The 22,895-nt window shown below is 39.0% G+C and overlaps 1 protein-coding gene across 16 annotated transcripts in view; it reads right to left on the reverse strand.

The window, feature by feature from the left end:
• Positions 1-22,895, reverse strand: part of PUM1 (pumilio RNA binding family member 1) — a 122,913-nt gene that overhangs the window by 11,030 nt on the left and 88,988 nt on the right. For 10 of the 16 annotated variants that reach the window (XM_079113066.1, XM_079113064.1, XM_079113063.1 and 7 more), the window contains 8 exons: positions 21,158-21,296; positions 19,054-19,197; positions 17,890-18,186; positions 16,553-16,789; positions 7,705-7,972; positions 6,285-6,414; positions 4,393-4,527; positions 871-1,008 (listed from right to left, as the gene is read on the reverse strand). In XM_079113066.1, coding sequence (XP_078969192.1) covers positions 871-1,008; positions 4,393-4,527; positions 6,285-6,414; positions 7,705-7,972; positions 16,553-16,789; positions 17,890-18,186; positions 19,054-19,197; positions 21,158-21,296 — 1,488 coding nt within the window. The remainder of the gene's footprint in view (positions 1-870; positions 1,009-4,392; positions 4,528-6,284; positions 6,415-7,704; positions 7,973-16,552; positions 16,790-17,889; positions 18,187-19,053; positions 19,198-21,157; positions 21,297-22,895) is intronic. The other 6 variants (XM_079113065.1, XM_079113062.1, XM_079113071.1 and 3 more) reach the window with 3 other exon arrangements.

The following is a 22,895-nucleotide window of genomic DNA, read 5'->3' on the forward strand; positions in this document are numbered from 1 at the left end:
TTTGTAATTCCCAATAACCACCCCCCCACCGGGAGGTGTTGCCTACAGTCTCCTTGACCACTGTGGCAACAAAACAAACCCTCTACAGAACTCACATCTTGTATTTCAATGCAGGCTGAACAGTACACCTCCTGATCTACACCAACATCACCACTAGTCATGAAAATCAACTTGGTTTTCCCTGTTTTACCCCTTCTTAAAGAGACAAGAGAAACAGAGAAGCCATTTAATACAACTCCAAAAAGAGACCTTTGGAATTATCTTTTCCCATCAACTTAGGAGAATGTGAGGATGTTTTTGGTTTTTGTTTTGTTGGCAAAAGAAATTAACAATGACAGCCAATTCAGAGAAAAACCAAGAAAGTACATTTCTTAGAAGTAGGTGCTAAGAACAGACTTCTGACATACAGGTAAATAGGAAAAATTAGAAATTATCACTGGTTATGTGGTCAGTTCAAATTCATATGAACTGTACCCCTTCCCCCCCAAAATTTAGGCAAGTAACATAGTTATTTTAAAGACATGTCATAAGCGGCCTGCAAGATGACCTACATTTTTCAGAAGTGATGAAACCACTTAAACATCAGGATAACACTTAACAATGGGGGAAAATTCTTCAAACATGAGGTTTCATCTTAGCTCTGACAGCAGTGTTTCATTCCAAGGTGAGCAGATATCTGCGTGATGGAAAGACAGCCCACGACAATTATGGAAAGGGACCTGGCAACTGACCCCACTGCATAGCACTGCTTTTCGTGCAGGCCAACACATAAGGCAAGCTGAGAACATGCCACAAATCATTTCTTGTTCTCTGCTGACAATGGAGACACCCATTAATTTGTTTCCCTTATTTCTTTCCTAAGTCACTTACCTGCCCCTTAAACGCGTCGATGATGAACTGCAAAGACTGAGGCTGTACACATTCAATGCACTTCTGAACCACGTGATTGCCGTTCTGGTCTTTTACACATTTCAGGACGTGGCCATCTAATTCCCGAACCATCTCATTCTATTGAAGACAAGGGAAGAAAGCAGCACCAGAATCACGGCAAGAAAAAACCTTGATGTCCACATTCTCTTTACCAACACCCCAGCACTAAACAGACTCCAAGACAATGACGGTGGAACAACTCAACTCTGGAATATGACAATGTGGCAACGAACAAGGACTCGAGTTCTCAATGTGTTCCCGTATTTACCGTGCAGTAATAAAATTCACTACAGCAGTAGCCAGTATCCCAACAGAGCTCTAACTTAGAATAACACCTCCTGAAGCTTTAAAAAATGTAGATATCTTCAAATAGAAACAACGCTATGTGAAGTACACTGCATTAGAGAATTACACACATAATTCATCTACTATAAAATAAAATTTGTTATAGCAGTAACCAGCGCCTGAAGAGATCTCTAACTGGGTTTTTTCTGACAACCCTAAGAGGTATACTGACATAATAATGACAGTTGTTAATCTAGAGTTGACCCTAGGTTTGACAGACATACTTCTAAGTACTCAGCATGTCTGTACTCACCAAATCCTCCTAAAAATCCTATGCACCGGGCACTGTGATAGATGAGGAAAATAATGCACAAATTAAAAGACCTGTACAAAATCCAGACCCCGATTGCCAACATTCAAACTTAAACCATCTGGCTCCATTGTGTGTTGGCAAACCAACTGTCAATGATATGATACCTTATACAGTCCTTCCATCCATATAAACAAAGAGACTGATATGGACTAAGTCGCATATTTAAAGCTATGGACAGAGACAGCATGACAGTGCATGCCTACAGCTCCAGCCCCTTGGAGGCTGAGGCAAGAAGAGCACTTAAACCCCAGGAATTCAAAGCCAGCCTGGGCAACACAGTGAGATCATGTCCCAATAAGAAAAAATAATAGGGAAGGGGGGTGGGATGCTATAAACAGAAAGCAACAGAATCACAATTTTAACTACACTGACTCCGTATCTATCCACTAGAGCAAGATGCTGTGAAGTCACAGGAATGGTAAATTAATGAAAAGTATCCAAAATCAGGGAGTACAGACAAGAGCCAGACACTGTAAGTATGTCTGTCTGTGTGTGGTGTTGGATGAAGGGTGACAAAAGCAGAGAGAGAAAGAGAGAGAGAGATAGATAGAGATATATTGATTCTGACCAGAGCCCTTCCCAGAAACTCACACTGCCTCTGTTCTTAGGAATGGAGGTCAGATGTTTGCATGTGGCTGTGCCTTGGTACCTGCTGCCTGATTTCCTTGCTACCTCCAATCTTTGGATATTAGCTCTTCAGTGCTGACTCTATTTCTGCTAGAAGACTATAGCCACTTAAAAATAGTGCTGTTTTGCAATGTCTTCAATTCCTGAAATATGAAGTATGTCAAAGCTACTAAGATATAATCTAATTAAAGACATTCCAGATTATAATGGCAGGGTATAAAGGCAAGTTTACTGATCAAATGCCAGAAGGAAAGTAAATCAACCAATCAACTGCCAAAAGAGAATAATTTACTCCATAAATAATATTATGGGGATGATAAAGAATAATGCTTATATAAAGAAAAGTTATAAACAAAAGGAAAGGGAGATGGCTCCCCTGAATATTTATTTGTTCCAAAAGAGGTAAAATTCTGCTGGAGGCTAATTTCACCTAAAATAATGGACTTGCATTCCAGTACATTATCCACAGGAGGAGGAATATGTCAGACTCAGAAAAAGACACTACAGACACATCCAGAAATAAATATAAGATGGAAAAGAACAACAGGTTGGGGGAAAGGAATAAGAGGGGAAAGAATTAAAAACAAAAAAGAAAACAAAAAGTCAAAGAACGCCCCGCCCAAAAAAAAAAAAAAAACAATAAACAACAACAAAAAAAAAACCCACTTCCATAATACAGCCTTCCAATTAGAAAAGAGAACAAGGTAAAATCCAAAAAGTTGGGAGATAAAAATGAACAATCTGGCATATTCGTGGTAGAAGATGAACAGGGGTAAATGCAAAAGAATGTGTCCCATTTCTGCGTTCCTTCAGCAAGTGAGCATTATTATCAAGGAAGACAAAACCTCTTCTTTAAAAGAAACGAGAAAATTAAAGAGGCGCCAACAGCCTAAGAAAATCCTGGGAAAACTAAGATTAACCTGCACCTAAGAAAACTTTTAAAAGAGTCTAATATCTGCTTGTAATTACAAACAGCACTTTATCGATGCCACATCTCAATGCTGAGCACTGACTGAATGTGCTCCAATTCTGCTGCATATCTCCAACTGCACATCCCCAACATTCCCCTGCCTCCGCCAGCATCTCCCCCGCCTCTCTGAAGGACGCTGAACTTCCCCAGCCTTCAGCTCTCATTGCCAGCAACAGGGTGGTGGTGCGGTGCGGTGCGGTGCGGTGCGGTGCGGGTGGGTTTGCACAAGAGGCGGCGGGTGTCTCGTCTGGCTCAGAACTTGAGTCCGTAACAAAGATTCTCATTACCGAACTCTGTTCTCAGTGAGGGCAAGTGGGTCATCATTGCCAGACAGCGGCAACCCTGCGCTGAGAAGGGCTGAGGGTTTAGATCAGAGCGCTGTGAGGCTCAGGGCACTGCTTGGCACAAACAGCTGAGCATGCCCTTCCTGCCCGTGGGCTCCTTCTGCCTCCTGGGCCCTGTGGTCTGTGTGGTGCAGGGTGGATCTGCTCTGTGACTGCTCCTGAAGCTGTGGACCAGTTCAGGGGATTTCTCTGTTGGTTGCCCACTCTTCAGATTTCTGTCCCCATTCCCCTGACTCTTCTCGGTCTTGTCCTCCAGCCTTCCCCTGGGGACACAGGGCGGGGAGAAGGGCTCCTCTCACGCATGCGCCACTGCTTTCCATTGCTTTTCCCCACCAGACTCCAAGGCTGAGGGCAGAGGTCAGGTCTTAGCCATGCCTGTGCCACCCAGATCAATGTGCCAGGCCATGCAGCGTACTGGGCAGGCAACTGTTCAGCGAGCACTGGTGGAATGAGTGAACAGGGAGGAGGGAGAACAGGAAGTAGAAGGGGAGTTGGGTGATAATTTCGTCTGCTGGAATGCTCAGTTTGTGTTAAGAAAATGAAAACTTACTATTATTTAACCTGCCTCTATTACTGACAAATAAAACCCCTCCTGTTTGGTTTACTAAAATTTGATCTACTAAAGTCTAAGTTCTGGTCAGAAAAAAGTGTCCGAAATTACTGTTTTTTACAAGAAGATGCTTGACCCACTATAAACTTACAAAATGAATTTGCACAATTCATGCCTGCCATGCACTGAAAGGCAGCCATAAGCACTCGTTAACGCTGTAAAAAAAAACTGAAGACTGACGATTTATAGGGTTCACAGAACATACCACAGAGAAACATCAAACACCAAGAGAAAAGTTAAAGGGGAAACTTACAATTACCTGCTGGTCTGAGGGAATAAATTCAAGAGCTTTCTGGATAACTCGACAGCCGTACATCTGTAGCGCCAAAGACAAGACGTGGCCTCGAATCCGTTCTGCCAAAGCCAGCTTCTGTTCATGGCTGCCAAACTAGACATAATATGTGGGTGAACACCATTACTTACTTAGAAAAGAAGAAACTAGAGAAAGCAAAGCATTCATTATTTTGTATCAACCACTGACATGATCTCTTTCAGCTCTGTTATATATAATTAACTAAACCTTTTATTTAAAGAGCCTCTGTTTCTTTGAGTCAGCACTCCTCAGTTTCTGATCATGAGGAACCCTTCTAATGCTAAAAACATTCTCAAATACCTAATAGTGGTTTCTGCTAAATAAATATTTAACTCCTCAGGCTACTATTAATTTATTAATACTATTAAATGAATCTGTACTCCATTAATCACCAGAGTACATATGTTTATTCTCAAATGAATAATGTGTGGGAGACACTGTTCTGTACGGCTTTAGACAATGTCGGGAAAATGCAAGGACTTCTTGCAGTGACTACAGAATGTGAGGTATCTGAGGCCCACTGACTGAAAAGTTCCTTCATCTGCATCAAGTCTAAGCCAAAGCACACACGAACACTCTGTTTTGAATTAGTGTTCTTCATCTTTCCAAGAACTGATACTATTTACAGGAGGCAAGAGACTCAGGAGGGGAGAAGTTAGGCGAATCAAGAATCATGGCTATATGATACTAAAACTGTACTGAGAACGATTTCCTGCCAGTGTTTTTTTATTTTTACTTGAATTGCATGATCATGAGACCAGAGAAGAATTTATGAATTATCATAAACCCTCCTTTTTGTGCATGGGCACTAAGCTCCAATCAGGAAAGTGTTCCAGCTTGCCCCAAATCCCAGGGCTACTTTCCACTGCAGGATCTGCTGCCCAAAGCTGCACCCCACACCTCTAGAGCTATAGTTCTCTGCTTTTACATCTGTGACAAAATAGCAGTGCAGAGACATTCTAAAATCAGAAGTACAACAGTCACATTTAGACTGGTTTCTGAAGTTCACAGCTGGAATATTTAGTGTAGAATATAAGTCCTCATGAGAAAAAATAAAGACTGTAAGCCATTTTTAATCCTCAAACAAATGAAACAAAACATATGAAGTTTACGAATCTGTTTGGTGGCAGGTTTTATTCAGTGTTCCAGTACGCCTACACCCACCCCTCCCAACCAGGTTCTTCATCTCACTGCCATTCTGTGATTTCAACTTCAGGTTGATGACCATTGGCAAGCAACAAATCCCTGCCTCCTTAAAATTTTTTATTTATTAGAGGAAACAGACATTAATTGTTTCCAAAAACAATGATTCAAACTGCAAGGTAAAATATGAAGTCAAGGCTAAAGGATCTCCCAGAAAGCAATTAGCAAATCTCATGAGCCTGGCTTATGATGGAAAAAACTGAAATTAGTGTTCAAAGACAAGTCTCTAGGAATCTTTTGTTTTTTTTTTTTTTTTTTTTTTTTTTTTTTTGCCTCCCTCCCCCAATTTTTCACAGCGCCTTACTTGTGATCCTGCTAAAATTACCTTACCAAATACTATCCAAAAGTGACATGTTTGATGAAACCATTTTGACAAAATGGGTCCTAAATGAGGACAATTCTCAAACCACACTGAAACAATACACTGGCATCATCTGCTTGGGTATTTAAACCATACCAAGTAAAGTCCTGCTAACAAATTGGAAAAATACTGAAAGAGATCTTCAAGAAGACCACACACACTTCACTTTGAGGACTAGAATGGAATTGCTATTCTTAAAAATGCCAATGAAAATCAAAATACTCTAGAGATTATCTAAAGTGAAATGACAGAAAGAACAAAGACTTACTTCAAAGAACTTCTGAATGACATAATTTCCAAACACATCCACCATCAGTTGGTAAGCAGCCTGGAGGATTTCGTTGAAGACAAGCTGGCGCTCAGCTGCTGTGGCACGCTCTAGTTTCAGCTGAATGAATCTGAAGTCAAAGTAAAGGGGACAAACACAGCATGTAAAGAAGACTTAGAAATTAATAAGCATAAGTCACTTTACATATCAGTACTAGGATATGCATTTGCATATGCATGCAAGAAACTGAACACTGTTCAAATATATTGCTTGAACGAAGAATTTCTGAATTTTTAAAAGTATATTTAAAATTTTAGTATATTTTGTTACAGAAGGCATGTGTATGCTTAACTGTGAACTTGACTTTTGCCTTTAGATGTGTCCTACTTCAATGACCTCCAAGCTTATGGTCCTTACTATATTTGTTAACTCATATTTATAAGAAGTAGCATTTTATTATCTTCTGATGTAGTAGCCATGCAGTTTACCTTGTTTGGTTCAGGTGACTGTATCAGGAAAATCATGCTACTCTTAATGTGGCCTATAGAATGCAAATACAAAAGTTGGGTGTATGGATGCACACCTGTAATCCCAAAGACTTGGGAGGCTGAGGCAGGAGGATCAAAGGTTTGAGGCCAGCCTTAGAAAATTAGCAAGACTGTGTCTCAAAATAGATAATTTTTTAAATGGGCGGAGCTGTGGCTCAGTGGTTAAGCACCCTTGGGCTCAATTCCCCCTTCAAAAAAAAAATTCAATGAGAAATCCTAGTATAGCAGCAAGTGAACAGAATTTAAAAAAGAGGAAGGAGGTTATTAAAAGCTTTTTCACTGAACGTAGACATAGAGAAAGAAACAAGCAGAAACAGAGAAATGAGAATGAAGGATGGGGTTGTCACCTAGTCTCTAGGACCACATTTCCCCTTCTGGGAATGAAGGGAAGGGTTAAGCCAAGCCCAATCTAGTCTTTTATGCCAGCTGCTTCTCTCGCCTCCACAACTGGCAGACTTGTCTTACTCTTAAGCACTCAAGATTCAGATTTATGTTTAAATGATATCATTTTGAGAGTAAAAGATTCTTTGTAATGCTTAAAGAAGTCAAAGTGTAGGCACATAGTTGTATATAGTACTTCTATTTCTTAAACTACAACGTTTTTGGAGATTCTACTGAACTAGAAACACAAACTAGTCTTTCAGACAGGCAGGAGGGAAGGGTTTCTTGAAGCATGTGATCCAGGCTACTAAAAGCTCTTTCCAAACACTTGCTTCTCTGGCAGTCTCATACACCACGCCTCTCTGAAGTGAAGCACCAGGAGGCACATTAGCAATGTACTTTGTTGGACTAATAGCATGGATATTACCTGAGGCATGGAATTTAAGACATTAAGATTTCAGTAACTTCAAGTGCCAAAGCCAGCTCCTCACCTGGACCCATGCTGGTCTTGGGAAAATTCCATTATATGTCCAGCAATCTCCCGCAGTTGCAAATTAGGGTACCGGTTATTTCGAAAATCTTCCAAAAGTCTGCTCCTGCCAGAGGGCATGACATCAGACATCCCATATCGTAAACGAGAGGAAGAAAAAAGGGTGCTGCTGGGGCTGAAGAGGCTGGAGGCGCTGCTTGCACTGCGGTACTTGGCTTCAGCGCCGGGAGCAGCAGAGATGTATCTTCCACTGCCATTTGTCAGTCCTCCTGTTGGTTACAGAACAGAAGGGCTTAAGACCATGCTTGTGGAACGTCATTGGAAAGAGGAAAAATCATCACAACACATGAGAGCCTGCACTGCATCACCTCTGACTTCTTTGATTCTTTTTCTTTTGTGTTAACTCAATATTATTAGTGCTACAACTTCCTAAGACCAACTTACCAAACTGGAAGGAAACTTTCGCAAAGATTGAGAAGGAAATGCTTTTCACCACTGATAGTGGACTGCTAGCAAGAATGGAGCAACAGTCAGCACTGCCCTCAGTAAACAAGACAAGGAAACGTGTGAACCCAGCAAGAACTCAGGAAACACAAAAGCACCAGCTTCAGAGGTGAGCCACTCTGAGCTTTTTGGAGACTCTCTTTATTCCTAAACTCCACTCTCATATGAAACCCACCCTTAAAGATCAGGGTATCCAGATTAATCTATTGATAGCTACCTACTGACCCTATCTACCTTTATATGAAACCTCCAAAATCTTTATTTGAAGGATTGATTTTGTTGCCAAATAGAAGTCTGAAAATCACTAAGACATCCAAGATAGAGGATAAAAGGGTAGAAAAAATAAGATAAACTTTGAGAACTGCTGGTCATGATTTCTATGGGACAGAGCATGAAATGCCTGCAATAGCAACATTACCTTCATGCCACTGATACTGCTGCTTTAGGTGACAAGGGAATAATTGGGAATCCCTGGACAGATAAACCAGACATATGACCAAGAGGCTAATCAGAAAGTAAAGCAGGTCTGCAGGTGTCACTACATGGTTAAAGCACAAGGCCCTAGGTTTAAACCCTAGTACGATCAAGGGGAAAAAAAAAGAAAAAAAGTAAACTGATGTACTAAGTTATAATGAGAATGATTTCATCACATTTTTACAAGTCTTTTTGTTTTAGGGAATGCTGGGGATTGAACCCAACGCCTTGTACTAAGTAAACTCTCACCACTGAGTTATAGCCCCAACCTTGGGCTGACTTTTCTCCACTCCTCTTAAAAACAAGCAAAGTAAGAAATACCATATAAACCATGAAGAGCTTAGACGAATAATAATTTAGAATCTGTGAGAAAAGTCATCCACCTGAACTGCTTATTAATTTCTTCAGATGTTTAAGCAAAGTCTGGTTTGCAATTTAATGATAACTACAGAAAGACACCTGACTTGGATTTCTCCACAAATTCCAGGGCCCAGCTTCAAAGGTCTGGGTCTCAATGAAAGTGATGGAACCAAAAGAATATGGCTGAGTGTTAAAAGTCTGTTCAATTTTACTGAGTGTCTGTTCTCTGCCTAGCTCTATGTGACAAGGCTTTCTATGCACACTTTCTATCGAATTCTCACTGGCATTTTTAGAAAGAAAATTTTAATTCCCATTTATATAATAGGAAATTACAGCCCTAAGAGATAAAATGTTCATCCAAACACACAATACCCATAATTTTCACAGCCAAAATTCAAAACCAGGCTTTCGAGTTCAGGGTCATAACCCTTGCAATTACAAGCAAGTCATTTTCAGACTCAGTTACATCATTTTCTTGTTCTCTAGGACATTGCTATTTTTGTCAAATTCCATGGTATTTCTAAATCCAAATGGAAAAAAAATTTAAGAAAAGGAAGAAAGAAGATGTGGAAAGAAAACAGCAGCCACATGACGGTTCTGTGCTCCGTTTCAGAAACCACTCTTTTTTCCCTGAGCAATGGACAAAGAGGTGGTGGTAGGATGGGACAGAGGGTGCTGGGAGGGTGTGACAACAATAGGCACCCAGGAGAAACCGCGCACGCACACACATAGTTCTGAAAACGCTTTAGCAGCATCTTAAGACCCTGGTCACTAACCAACCCAGAACACACACTGGAAGGTAGCCAGGTCCTTGATGACAATGCTGCATGTTGACACAAACCGGCCCTCAACACTGCCCTGCTACTATATTATACTTTTCAGTTGGGTGAGCCAAAAATATGCACTTCTGTTTAAGCTACCAGCAGTTGGATTTTTCTGGGTTTTTTTCCCCGCTTGGGGGATGGGGGATGGGAGGGCAAAAATGCAGTGATCAGTAATGGTTAATTAATCAATAATGGTTAATGTACGTTTGCCCTCAAGTGTTGATTTTTAACTCGCATCTCCATGGTTGCCGGACATGTATAAACACAGGTCTGCGTGTGTGCACACATGTAATAGTCCTGGAAAAAGAAGAAATATACAAATCTCTGAAAGGGAAAAGAAACTTTCTCAGGCATTAAATTATAAATGGCAAACTTGATAATTCAGACATACTCTGTGCAGGCCAACGAATGCTTAACTTTCACATGAGACAGAAGTTCTTTGGTTGTTTTCTGAAAAGCTGCCTGGCAGAGAGTAGGCCATCAGTACATATTTGTTGACCGAATCTCCATTAGATGAGGAATACAAAGAAGCCTATTTTTCAGTTCCTCTCAGTAGGTGTGCTTACATGTACGTGAACTCAAACCATGATAGCCCTGAAGGTGTTTGAATTTGCAGCCCATTTTGAAAGAAAGACTTCTCACAATGCTTTACAAGCGGCCTCTGGTGACTTCCGTTTTCTACAAGATTTTGACAGTAGGGGATTTCATTGGGTTGTGTCCTATAACAACTTTCCACAAAAATTAAGAGCTTAAACGTTTTTATTTAAATTACTATGAACTCTAGATGTTTACTGTAATGCTACAGAGGTTTTTCTGCCAATGACCATCTCATGTTCCATCTTACTGGTACTCACAGATTTAATAGATGTTTAATGAGTGAAGACCCACCTTGCCACCTTTAAAGTAAGATTCCAGGGTCCCCAACATTTGGCCATGCATATTTTTACTGTATTTCCACCCCGAAGGAATGAACAAGCACAACACTTTTCTTTCAGAGCATGTCAAAAGCCTAGGGGCTGTCAATCATACACTGAATGATGAATTTACTTCCTATCTTTTTATGCTTGCAGTGTGAAAAGGTACAACCTGGGATTGTACAGAAAACCATTAAGCATCAGAAGCATACCAGGAAATAGAGGGGATGGTACAGGACAAAGAGATATATGGGTAGGCAGGGTTTTAGGATGTAAAACGATTAAGAACTGAACTTTTGGGCCAGGTGTTGTAGATATACCTGTAATCTCAATAATTCAGAGGCTGAGGCAGGAGGATCACAAGTTTGAGGCCAGCATGGGCAACTTAGCAATACTCCATCTTCAAAAAAAAAAAAAAAAAGACTGGGGATGTAGCTCAGTGGCAGAGCACCCTGGTTCAATCCCCCACGTGGGGGGCGGGGAAGATCAGACTTTTCATGTACTCATATCCACATCATCTCTAATACCTTTTCTTTGTGAGAAAGGAAGAATTTACTAGAGCTTATGAACTAGGAGCTTTTACGGAGCTTATGAATTTCATCTAGCCCACAGATAAACCACAAATCAGAGTTACAGATCTAGTTGCTAATAATCTCATTATTAACCTATTGATAAGTATAAAAATAATACTATTAAATTGAGAAATAAAAAAACATACTTAAGCTGAACAAAGTAAATACTTGACAACATCTGCCTTACTGGGGAATACAAAATATTTTATATGTATTACCAAGCATGCATTCATGTGTACATATGGTAGATGAGAGATTGAGAAAAAGAAAATGATTTCAATTTTTTTCTTTTTTTCCCCCTTTGCAGGGAGACATACTAGGGATTTAACCCAGGGACGCTTAACCAACTGAGCCATAACCCCAGTCCATGATTTCACTTTTTAAAAATTGTAATTTATGCCAATAACCCTGAAAACCTAGAGGAAATGGACAAACTGCTAAGTGTCACAAATTACCAAAACTGACACAAAAAATACAAAACCTGAACCTGTGAGACCCAAAGAAGTGAAGAAATTGAATAATTTAAAATCTTATTTTTAATTACTTAAAAGTAAAAATACACAAAGATGGCTTCGGGGTGAATTTTATGAACACTTAAAGAAGTAAGCCAATACTCCACAAACTTCTATGAAACTCGTGCTCAAAGGTTAATGTATCACACCCTGACCCCACATGAAGACGTCACAAGAAGGAAAACAGGTGTCCTTCACAAATAAGATGCAAAATCTACAAGAAAAATGTTGATTGATGTAATGTACCATATTTACAGAATGAAGGTTAAAAATCACTTAATATTCAAAACTCATTCATAACAAAAACTCAGTAACTTGGAAAAACAGGAAATTCCCTCAACCTAATAAATGAACTCTATTTAAAACCAACTATGATCACACTTACAGATAAAGATAAAAACTTCACTCCCAAGATCAGATCAGGGCAAGAATGTGTGCTTGTATCTATTCTATTAAACACAGAATTGAAGTTCTGCCCAGCCCAATCATGGCAAGAAAAAGAAATAAAGGCATCCAGATTGTAAAAACTGTTTTTTTCCTCAAGAGATATGATCCTATAAATAGAAAATCCTAAGACTTCACCCAAAACCATTAGAACTAATAAATAACAGTGAGATCACAGGAGATGGCATATCAATCAAAAAACTGTATTTCTATAAACAATTCAAAAAAACAATTCCATTAACAAAAGCATACAAAATACACACTTAGGAATAAATTTAACAAAAGAAATGCAAAACACATGAACTAAAAATTACAAAACTATGCTGAAGAAAAAGGGTTGGGACTATATATTCATGTGAGAAAGATGAACCCTTGCCTTACAAAATACACAAGAATCAACTCAAAATGGATCAGGCTTAGAGTGAAAGCTTTAATTTTCAGAATGAAATACAGGATAAAATCTGCCTTGAAACCCGAGTTACACAAAAATTTCTTAGACCCTACACTAAAAGCACAATAAATTGAACTTTATCAAAATTTTAAAACTATAGCACTTTAAAATATACCATTTGGGGGCTGAGGATATTGTACTCAGTGATAGAGCCCTCGCCTAGCATGTGTGAGGCCCTGGCTCCAATCCCCCCAAAACTTTGAAAATAAAGATAAATAAAATAATAAGAAACCACTTTAAACCACTTTAAAAATCAAAAGAGCAAATAACTGGAGGAAACAAACATGTAAAACATGTACTGTATTTGTATCCATAATATTCAAGACCTCTTACAACTCAGTAATTAGACAAACACCACAATCACACTGGCTATGAGTGGAAGGACAAAATACAGTATACCCATAAAGGAAGACAATTCAACAATAAAAAGGAAAATCTACTGACACATAATAGATCACAGATGAATCTCAAAAACATGCAAAGAGAAGCTAGGCACAGTAAAACAAGCAACTTCAGAGACTGAGACAGAAGGATCACAAGTTCCAGGCCTGCCTCTGAAACTCAGCAAAATCCTATCTCAATAAAATATTTTAAAAAAGAGCTTTGGGCGTAAGTCAGTGGTAGAGCACTTGCCTACCATGCTTGAGATCCTGGGTTTGATCCACAGAACTGTCTCTGTGCCCCTGCCCCGACAAACCACCCTCCAAACTCCAAACAAATCACGCAAAGGGAAAGGAGCTGGACTTATTATATGGTTTCACTTATATAAAATGTCCAGAAAATGAAACCTTAGAAAGAAAATAGATCATGGTTGACTGAGGTGGGAACAGAGATTAACTGCAAATGGGCATAGGTAGATCTTACCAGGGGGATGGAAATATTCTAAAATATGATAATCATTGCACAACTGAATGATATACTTAAAATGGTTGAATTTTAAAATATGTAAAATGTGACTCAGTAAAAAAAAAAAAATTTTTTTCTATCTGGACTTTCAATTGGTAGTAAAAAGCTACTGCGGATTCTTACAGAGGTACTCAGAAAGTTACTGATGAATAAGTAATGAAAAATTTATCAAGCAGGTCAACTTACTTTTTAAGAAATCTAACTACTAAGAGGACATGTGGAAATAACATGATGGAGAAAAGATCCATACTGGTAAAAAAGAGAGATAAGGCTGGTATATGCATTCAAACATTATCTGTGCAGTGTTATAAAGTTCATTAAACCAGGACTAGAGTTGTGACTCAGTGGTAGACCGCTTGCCTGGCATGTGCGAGGAGGCCCTGGGTTCGATCCTCACCACATATAAACTGACAACTAAAAATATATTAAAAAAAAAAAAAAAAAAAAGTTAACATTAACCCATGTTGAATTTAAGTTTTCATGTGTGCATGAGTTAGAAAATTCTTAGTATTAAACACAATGGATATCAAATTCACAGTATGGCTGCTCATGATCCAAGAACTGATGGCTGGTGGTAGCAGTAAAATAGTATTAGGAATTAGAAACTACATTAGATGTGACCTAATATATATTTTGATAAGTTTCTTGTACCAAAATGTCTTTAGGACCTTTGGATGGACACTGTTAGTAACCAATCACCACGCCTCTGCTTTCTCCAAGTTAAGACTAAGGTATAGAAAAACCCGTTTCTAAGAAGGAGACTGAACTGAGGCAAACCTCTACTGATCCAGATATAAAGTTCCTCAGGAATGGCATGTATAATATGTGTACTAAATGCAGCAATGGCAGTCCAACGCAAATGCACCAGAACAAATTACTCAAATTTATATATAAAATTAAACACAAATTAAACACAAATCTATATATACAGTAAATTGTTAAAACAAGAAACAATGCATTGGTGATTATTTCCTATTCAACAAGGAAACAGGTATCACCCTCCTGCTGGTTCACTAGGAAGAGGAATGGCCTCATGAATGCAAGCAGTGCTTCCAGCTCCATCTCCACAGTCCAGGAGCCACGGTGTCAGATCAAGAGCTAAAATATTACAGCCCACAGGATAAATCTGGCCTGCCAACTATTTTTGTAAAAAGAGATTTATTAGAAAACAGCTACACACTCATTCATTTACCTTTCACCTATGGCTGCTTCCACATTTCAACAGCAGAGTTAAATATTCACTAGAGAGCCCATCTGAGCCTAAAAACTTAAAATATTTACTATGTGTTTTTCTAAAACAACAAATTTGCAGATTTATTTAGTACTTAGAATGGGATGACATAGTTCAAATATTTAAACCAAGAAATTAAAAGGTTACTTCTACATTTGAAAATGCACTGGTTCAAAAGATATACTGGGCACATCGCGTGACAGGATGTACACTGAACTGCCTGCTTTGCAGTCAAAACTTCATTCAAATCTAAGACACCCTCAACAAGACATTTAAGTTCTGAGACCCAGATTTCTCACATCTGTTAACACAGGGATGATACCTACACCTTCCAAAGTGGCATGTATAGGACCCAAAACTATTAACGCTAACAGTCACTGAATGTTCGTTCATTCCTCTCTTCTATCCACCTATCAAACTGGAACTCGTACCGCCCTCCAGAGTTTGCAATAGCCCCCAGTTTTTAAAGCCAGGCATTCTATCTCTAGGAAACACTACTGTACAAAACACTGCATGTCCAATCAGGAATGTCCCTGCAACATTTCTAAATCTCAAAGTACACACATCAGCAAATATATACACACATTCCAACTCTCAAACTCAAAAGCACCACTCTCATTTCTAGAACAATAATTCTATTACCCCTCACACTTCAGACTTTTCTTTATTTTTATTTATCATTTCTAGTCTTTGTTTGCTTTTAGCTAGTCCTCACTTGAGTCCATGAAACCACTTAAACTTGCTGGTTAAAAACAGAATATTCTAATAAACTGGCCAGGCACACTGACCTGCCCAAGACAATATTGGTTTAGGCCTATCGACACAGAAAAATTAATACACACTCATTCACTTACAAAATGTGATCACTCCATTTCTAGGCTTCAACTTTCCCCCATCTGAGAAATCAATCAGAACCTCAAAATCCAAATTTGATATACAATTGGGAGAGAGGAGGGTACACCATGTGATAAGAAATTATCTCCTACCTTCTGATTTAGTGATTTGCCACCCAAAATGCTAATATAATTTTCTTTTCATTCTTACAGCCAGCTGCTTAGAATTCTCCTTTCCTAGATCTAGATAGTAACGTTTTTTAAAAATCCCAAACATAAGACAATCTAAATATATTATAGGGAACTATGTATCTAGTGATTAGCATACTATGCAGTTTAAGGGTATATTTATAAATACTTTTTTAAAAATGGCAAAAAATTTTAAATAAAATCTTTTAAGTGAAAAGCAAGTTATTAACTATATATGGGGAGGGGAAAATCTGAAAAGAAAGTCAAATATTAATAGTGGTACTATTTCAAGTGATGTAAGTGAATAAATCCTGTCTCTGTGTTTCCAGTTTCGTTTCAATGAACCTGCACTGTGTTTATGATGAAAGACTCCCACGAGTAGCCAAAGAACACAGAAGTTTCTACTAAATCTGAAGTGAATATACAGGGGATGTACCCAAATGCTAATCACTCCCAAACTGCTATACTAGCTACAGGCACAGCCTAAATAACATGAGTTATTTACAGAAGGCACAGAACACCCAGGACACTTCTAGGATAAAGGGATTGGCCTTTGCTTATGCAAAGTACTTGTAATGTCATCGGTGGCAAGAGATTTCTAGAGTTCAAGGTGGTGTTAGAGTAATGGTTCTTACCCAGGTTTAAGCTTGAAGAGGATCCATGTGAAGAGAGGGAAGGAGGTGGTGTCTGTGAATGTCCTGGTCCCTGACTAGGGAGAGGCATGCCCACGGGTCCAGGAGAGGAGGAAAAGCTAAGGCCGTTATAAAAACTGTGTCCAATGGGGGTCAAGCTGCTCGATGTCCTCTTATAAAGGTCACTGCTGCCAGTCAGGGAGTCACGGCGGGAGCCACTGCCAGTGTTGGAGTTTGCAACTAAAATGGAATTAAAACAATGCAGATAAGAACAGGCCTGTTCTTCGAAGAACAAGCCCAGTGACCTGTTCCTAACACTTTGATCCAGACTCCTTACCACCGCAAATTTGTCAGCAGAGACAGCCTAACTGTTAATGTAGCAGTTCTAGGGACAGATAAAGTAATAAAGAGGACATGGCTCAGATAAACATGAAACTTTTATAATACAACATCACACGTATATGGCAAATTTACCTTTCTTTGGTGTCATATATTATGGGATGGGGACGGGTTAAAAATTTCTGACGGCCACATGAGCTATGGGAAAAGGTGAAAGAAAATGGACTAGAAAGAATGCCTTTCATCAACCCAAAGGTTCTAATAGAAAAATGGAATATGGGGGAGGGGGGGATCTATAGATGGGGTACTGCCCCACTACACAAGACTTACATATGAAAGCCTGTTGTCTTAGTGGGCTCAGTCAAGAGTTACTACTAGCCTCCGATTCCAATTAGGGTATTTTTTCTATCATGCCCTTCTGCTTTGAGATCACATTGTTTTATAACTACTGCAATTATCCCACTATTCACCAGACTACATTCCTGCTTCTTTTCTCCCATCAAAACATTAAGAATGTTTTGTCTCATATCCTTCCTCCCAATTTTCCACAATGTCTTCTTTAATGCTGTTTGAAAGACTGGAGAAAACTCCTACCTCTTTATGGTCTGCAAGCCCCGCACAGGCACAGTCTGGAACGTGCAGTACTCAGCCCTGTGATCCTCCTAAGTCCTCCCCCTCAGTTTTTAACAACTCACATTTCTACAGTGCCCTCCATGTTCTTACCAATGCCTACAAAAATCTCCTGTTTAAGTACCTGAAACAAATTAACTATGTGAGTGCAAATAAGCTGCAACATGAGCATGGACCCAAAACAGGTCCCAACTGTACAACTTGATTTCAAAAGTCCATCATCTCAAGATTATGTGGGCTGGCTGGATTCCCACAAGGCTCGATCCAGATCGGCCTGTGATATCTGTCCAGGGTTCCATGCATTGTGAGGGTTTCAGAAAGATTATAAAAATAATTAAATTCACTTAACAACCTATCAGTCTGATTTCTACCTGCTGTTCCAAATCCTCCAAGGGCTGATCCCAGGGTGGCACCAAGAGAACTGCTACTTCCAAATCCCAAAGATGTGTTGGCAGGCTGGGCAGAGCCCTGGGAGAAGAGGGAGCTGCTTTGTGAGTTGCTGCTCAAAGAGTTGTTGCCATAGAAAGAGCTGGATGCCAGGTTGTTACTGGGCTGCTGCTGGGGCTGGGGCTGAGGCTGCTGGGTTCCTAAAGGGCGAAATGGTCCATTTGTTGTTCCAGCAAGACCACCGGCGGCTCCATTTGCTGAAGCTGCAGCCGCTGCAACAGCTGTGAAGAAAGCAAACCATTTGGCTGTGAAAGGACTTGGCTGCATTTCCAAACTACATTTTTAGCCACTTTTAAACCTTTTAATACTACCTATCTTTTGGAGGCAGACACAAACCTGGAAAAGAACCATACAAATCTATCTTTGATCCCTTCATCTGAAATTTCTACTTTCCATTTGAAGTTAAATTACCAAGGGAGCAAGCTCACTATGTTGGCAGCTTATTTAAAGCACGTGTAGTTTAAAAAGGGTACAAACATCAAATGTACCCATTACATACAACTACTTTCTAAAATCTCAAATTCCACACATATCCATGGTGAGAGCTTTTTCAAACCGTGTCATACATATACTAAAGCTCCTCAAAAGCCTATATTCATATACCACTATCTTCCAGGTACTATCTCTTCTGTTCCTAATTTTTTTTTATATTAAAACTTAATATTAAAAACTCTCACCCTCTCACCCCATCCCAAGCAAATGTATTTCTCTGCCAGTTCTCACTACTTTTTCCCATTTTCTCTATCCTTACCCTATGCCAAACCACCCCCACAAACACACCCACCATTTTATCTGAAAAACAATCACTTGGTATTTGTAACATTAGCCTTGATATGCTGCCAACAGTGCCATTTTCTGTGAGTAAACCAACTTCCAATGATCTCAATGGAGCCTGTCCTTGTGTCTAACCAGATGGAATATGCCCCAACAGTATCAGAATCTACAGATGTCACTTGTTGCTTCTGATTCTCTCTTTGAAATATTATAGGGTAGAACTGCTATACTAAGAATTACCAAATAAAGTATACTTCACTATACTTTAATAATGTCATCGCAGTTCCCTCCCTGCCCCCCACCATGAAGCTCACCTGCTTGTGCAGCTGAGGAACTAATGATGACCGGGGCAGGAGCTACAAGCCGAACAGGAGCTCCAATACCATTTCTTGCTCCCGCATTCACCACAAGGGCACCAGTTTGGTCATAGTAAGCAGCAGGAGCCAAAACTGGATAACCTAGGAATATCAAGTCAACATAAGAAGACACAAACTGAAATCTCCCCCTTGTCTACAGTTTCGCTTGCCACCATTTCAGTTACCATGCAAAAATATTAAATGGGAAATTCCAACAATAAAAAATTACATGTTTAAGTTTTAAAGTGCATGCCATTCTGAATAGCATGACAATAATCTCATGCTATTCTGCTCCAATCTGCTCCATCAGTCAGGGATATAAATAATCCCTTTGGCTGGCATATCTGTTCTGTAAATGCTACCACCCATTAGTTACTAGTTATCAGACTGTCTCAGTTATAAGCTCAATTTTGGTACTGCAGTGCTATGTTCAAGTGAACATCATTTTACTTTTTAATTGTCCCAAAGTGCAAGAGTGGTGATGCTGGTGATTGAGATATGCCAGAGAAGCCATTAAGTGCTAAGTGAAAAGGTGAAAGCTCCTGGCTTAATAAAGAAAAAATAACCTCATATGCTGAGGTTTCCAAAATCTATAATAAGCTATGGTTGTTAATCTCTCAATGTGCTTAACTTATAAATTAAGCTAACTTATAAATTAAGCTATATATATTAAAAAAAAAAAAAAAAAAAAAAAAAAACAAAGAGAATAGGGTTAGGTACTGTCCATGGTTCTAGGCATCCACTGGGATCTTGGGAGTCCCACAGACAAGGGAGAACTACAGTACCAAACAAACAAACAAACATATCCTGGACACCAGCCTATTATAAATAGTCACAAACTCAGCTTTGGGATCAAATAGGCCTAAATTTACATCCTGGCTCTACCACATACACAACTGAATAACCTCCAATCTCTAGGTAGCTCTTTCCCCATTAGTAAAAAGATAAAAACCATACCACCTGCCTCATAAAGTTCCTGGGAAGGTTGAGTTAAAGAGGAATGAGAAGGATCTTGCATGATTCCTAGCACCTTAAGTAAGTGTACACTGCAGGAAAGTGTCGGTTGTTCCTCTGCTGATGGTGAGAAAGGTGATGGGTAGACTAGGAATATTTGTGCTCTTCAAAAGTTAGCCAACGCTATCGCAATCACATACCTACCAATAATCTGTTTACTTGAATATGAGAATACTAGAGGCTATGATAATTACAATTGTCATAGTATTTTCATTCCAGTTAATAATCTAAGCACAAATATTCTGAAAGTCAGCAGGAAAAACCTAGACAGGCTTCGATAGGATCTTCTAGTATTTTATAAGACGAAATCTCTAAATCTTAATTTGAGCCATATGGGATAACTGCAGGTGACTTCCTAATAAAATATAAATGATCAGTGCCTAACAATGAAGCAAGCTGACTTTATTCACTGAATTCATAAATGGATCAGTTAATTAGGCTACATTCCACAGTTAATAAAAACACAAAATTAAGTTGAGGTCTAATGAGGATCTCTTTTAAATGAAGAATATGAAACTACTTCCAATCCCATACAAAGCCTAGGACAGTAAACCAACAATAACATGTATTCATTTTACATGTATCAGAAGTAGGCAGCTAAAAATCACCTCTATTATTTGTGAAAAATCCTGGAAATACAAAAAGATTGACCCCATCAAGTAACAGAACTTTCTTCCCAATGTGCTATTCAAATACAAAGGCATGAAGACGAAAGCCTTAAATGGTGCTAAGATAGGCCAACCACTTCACCGATCCTTACTTCTGAGGGAGAAGAAAGTTAACCACCAAAGAAAACCCACAATATCTCAAGCTGTGTGAACACTCACACATCTCCAACAGGTAAGACTTAAAACTGGCTCAGAATAATGCTCTCATCAATGAACTATGGTCTATGTGAGGGCAAGTGTATATCATCCTTGCCAGTATCCAAATTTTGACAAGTCCAAACAAAATGAAAGCACAAATGATGTTCATTCTTCTCAGCATCACTCAAAAAAGACTTCCCTCCACCCCACTCGCAGTATTAGGCAAAACAATGTAGTATTACCTGGCATGCCTGCAGCCAAACCTTGTCCAAAAGCAAGAGCAGAATTTACTGCTGCAGCTGCCACTAGTGGATCTGTTTGCTGTCCCTGCTGATTCTGATTTGGAGTCAAAGGACGCTGGCTGGCTCCTCCACGGAGAACCTAGAAATGGGAGACAGAAATAAGTCAACTATTTGCTTCTCACTGGAAGTATCTAAGACCCACCATATGCTCAAGTTCAAGTTGAGTCAACTTTTAAATATTAATAGTTGTAATGTTTTCTAAACAGTTTTATACGGTGGGCCTCTAAGGATAAAAAGCCAATTAAAAACATCATACCATATGGTAAGATTTCTTTCTACCACTCTTAGTTTTAAACATAGCACCTTGATAGGTAGCAAAAAGTAGACAAAAGGGATAATTCCATCAATAATCAAATATTTGATTCCTATCCTATCGTGTGGTAGATGCCATTGATAAGACAACAAGGACAGCAAGCACAGCCTCTGCCTTCATGGAGCTTTTATTTTAATGAGTAAGAAAGATGATCAACAATAACTACATGATGTCAGTGTTCTGAACAAAAGTGAGTATAGAAGAAATGAAAGAAAGGAATGGGAGGGTGTACTCCAGACAGGACCAACAGCGAACTTAACCCACACATTTCAGTTAAAGTACCTGTGTTGACACACACAGACACTGTTTCTCTCTCTGTTTCTTTCTTTCTCTCAAATATATATATGGGGGGAAGGAGGGTTAAACCCAGGGCTCTGTGCATGCAAGGCAAGCACTGTACCAACTGAGCTATACCCCCAGCCCAGTTTTATTCTCTTATTATGGAATATGAGATCTTTTTACTATCCTTTAACACTATTAATCAACGCCTTCTCTTTCCTAAGTTTCACAAAAACACTCATCCAAATGGAGATAAGCATTATTCAAGTTCAGTGCAGAACACCACTTCTGCCCTATGGTACATATCCTGATATTAAAGAAGCACAGATAAAGAAGTTGGCAATCATTTTTATTCTGAAGGATCTGAAATACACATTTCACAAAAGATCTATATACTCCAGTAAGTAAAAATGACGAACCCACAGATGGATACTGAAATTGCCAGTTTCTAAAACGTGTTTTATGTTTTCAAGCACAAAGTACTTATCAGATCACTTTAAATTTCATCTTGTTGCTTACTAAAAGCTTTATGTATTCAAGAACAAATTTTTATACCATTTGGTAAAAAAATATGCGAAAAGAAAAACATTAACAATCAACTCATCTTTTACTAAATGAACATAATCACCTTATGTGACTAACACTGTCAAGAGGAGATGTGTGGATACTTTACCCAAAGTCTCTTTATTTCTTTATTTCCAAACAGTGAAAGCTTACAGCTGATCTTACAGACATGCTGGGAACATTAAAAAAGGTCTACAAGGCACAATGCCTGATACCCAGCAGATAATAAGCAGTAGCTCATCGTTATTATCAAAATATTATGCAATTTATTTTTGTGACCTGAAGATTCCAACCAACTATACAAGAGAAAGAGCATGTCAAACAACATGGAAAGAAGAGGGTAGGGGGGCTGCATAGAAAAGTTTCATTGCATGAACTTATTCCAAGGAAAAAATTATGAACTTTATGAATAGCATGATTTATAATACCAAAATATTAAATTTCGAACAGATCAGTCAAAATAAAGCATAGAATATTCTTTAATGGATGGTATTAAAAAGAACACTAACATGAGACAGTAAA

The sequence above is a fragment of the Sciurus vulgaris genome, assembly GCF_902686455.1.
Source record: "Sciurus vulgaris genome assembly, chromosome: 1".
Lineage (NCBI taxonomy): Eukaryota > Metazoa > Chordata > Mammalia > Rodentia > Sciuridae > Sciurus > Sciurus vulgaris.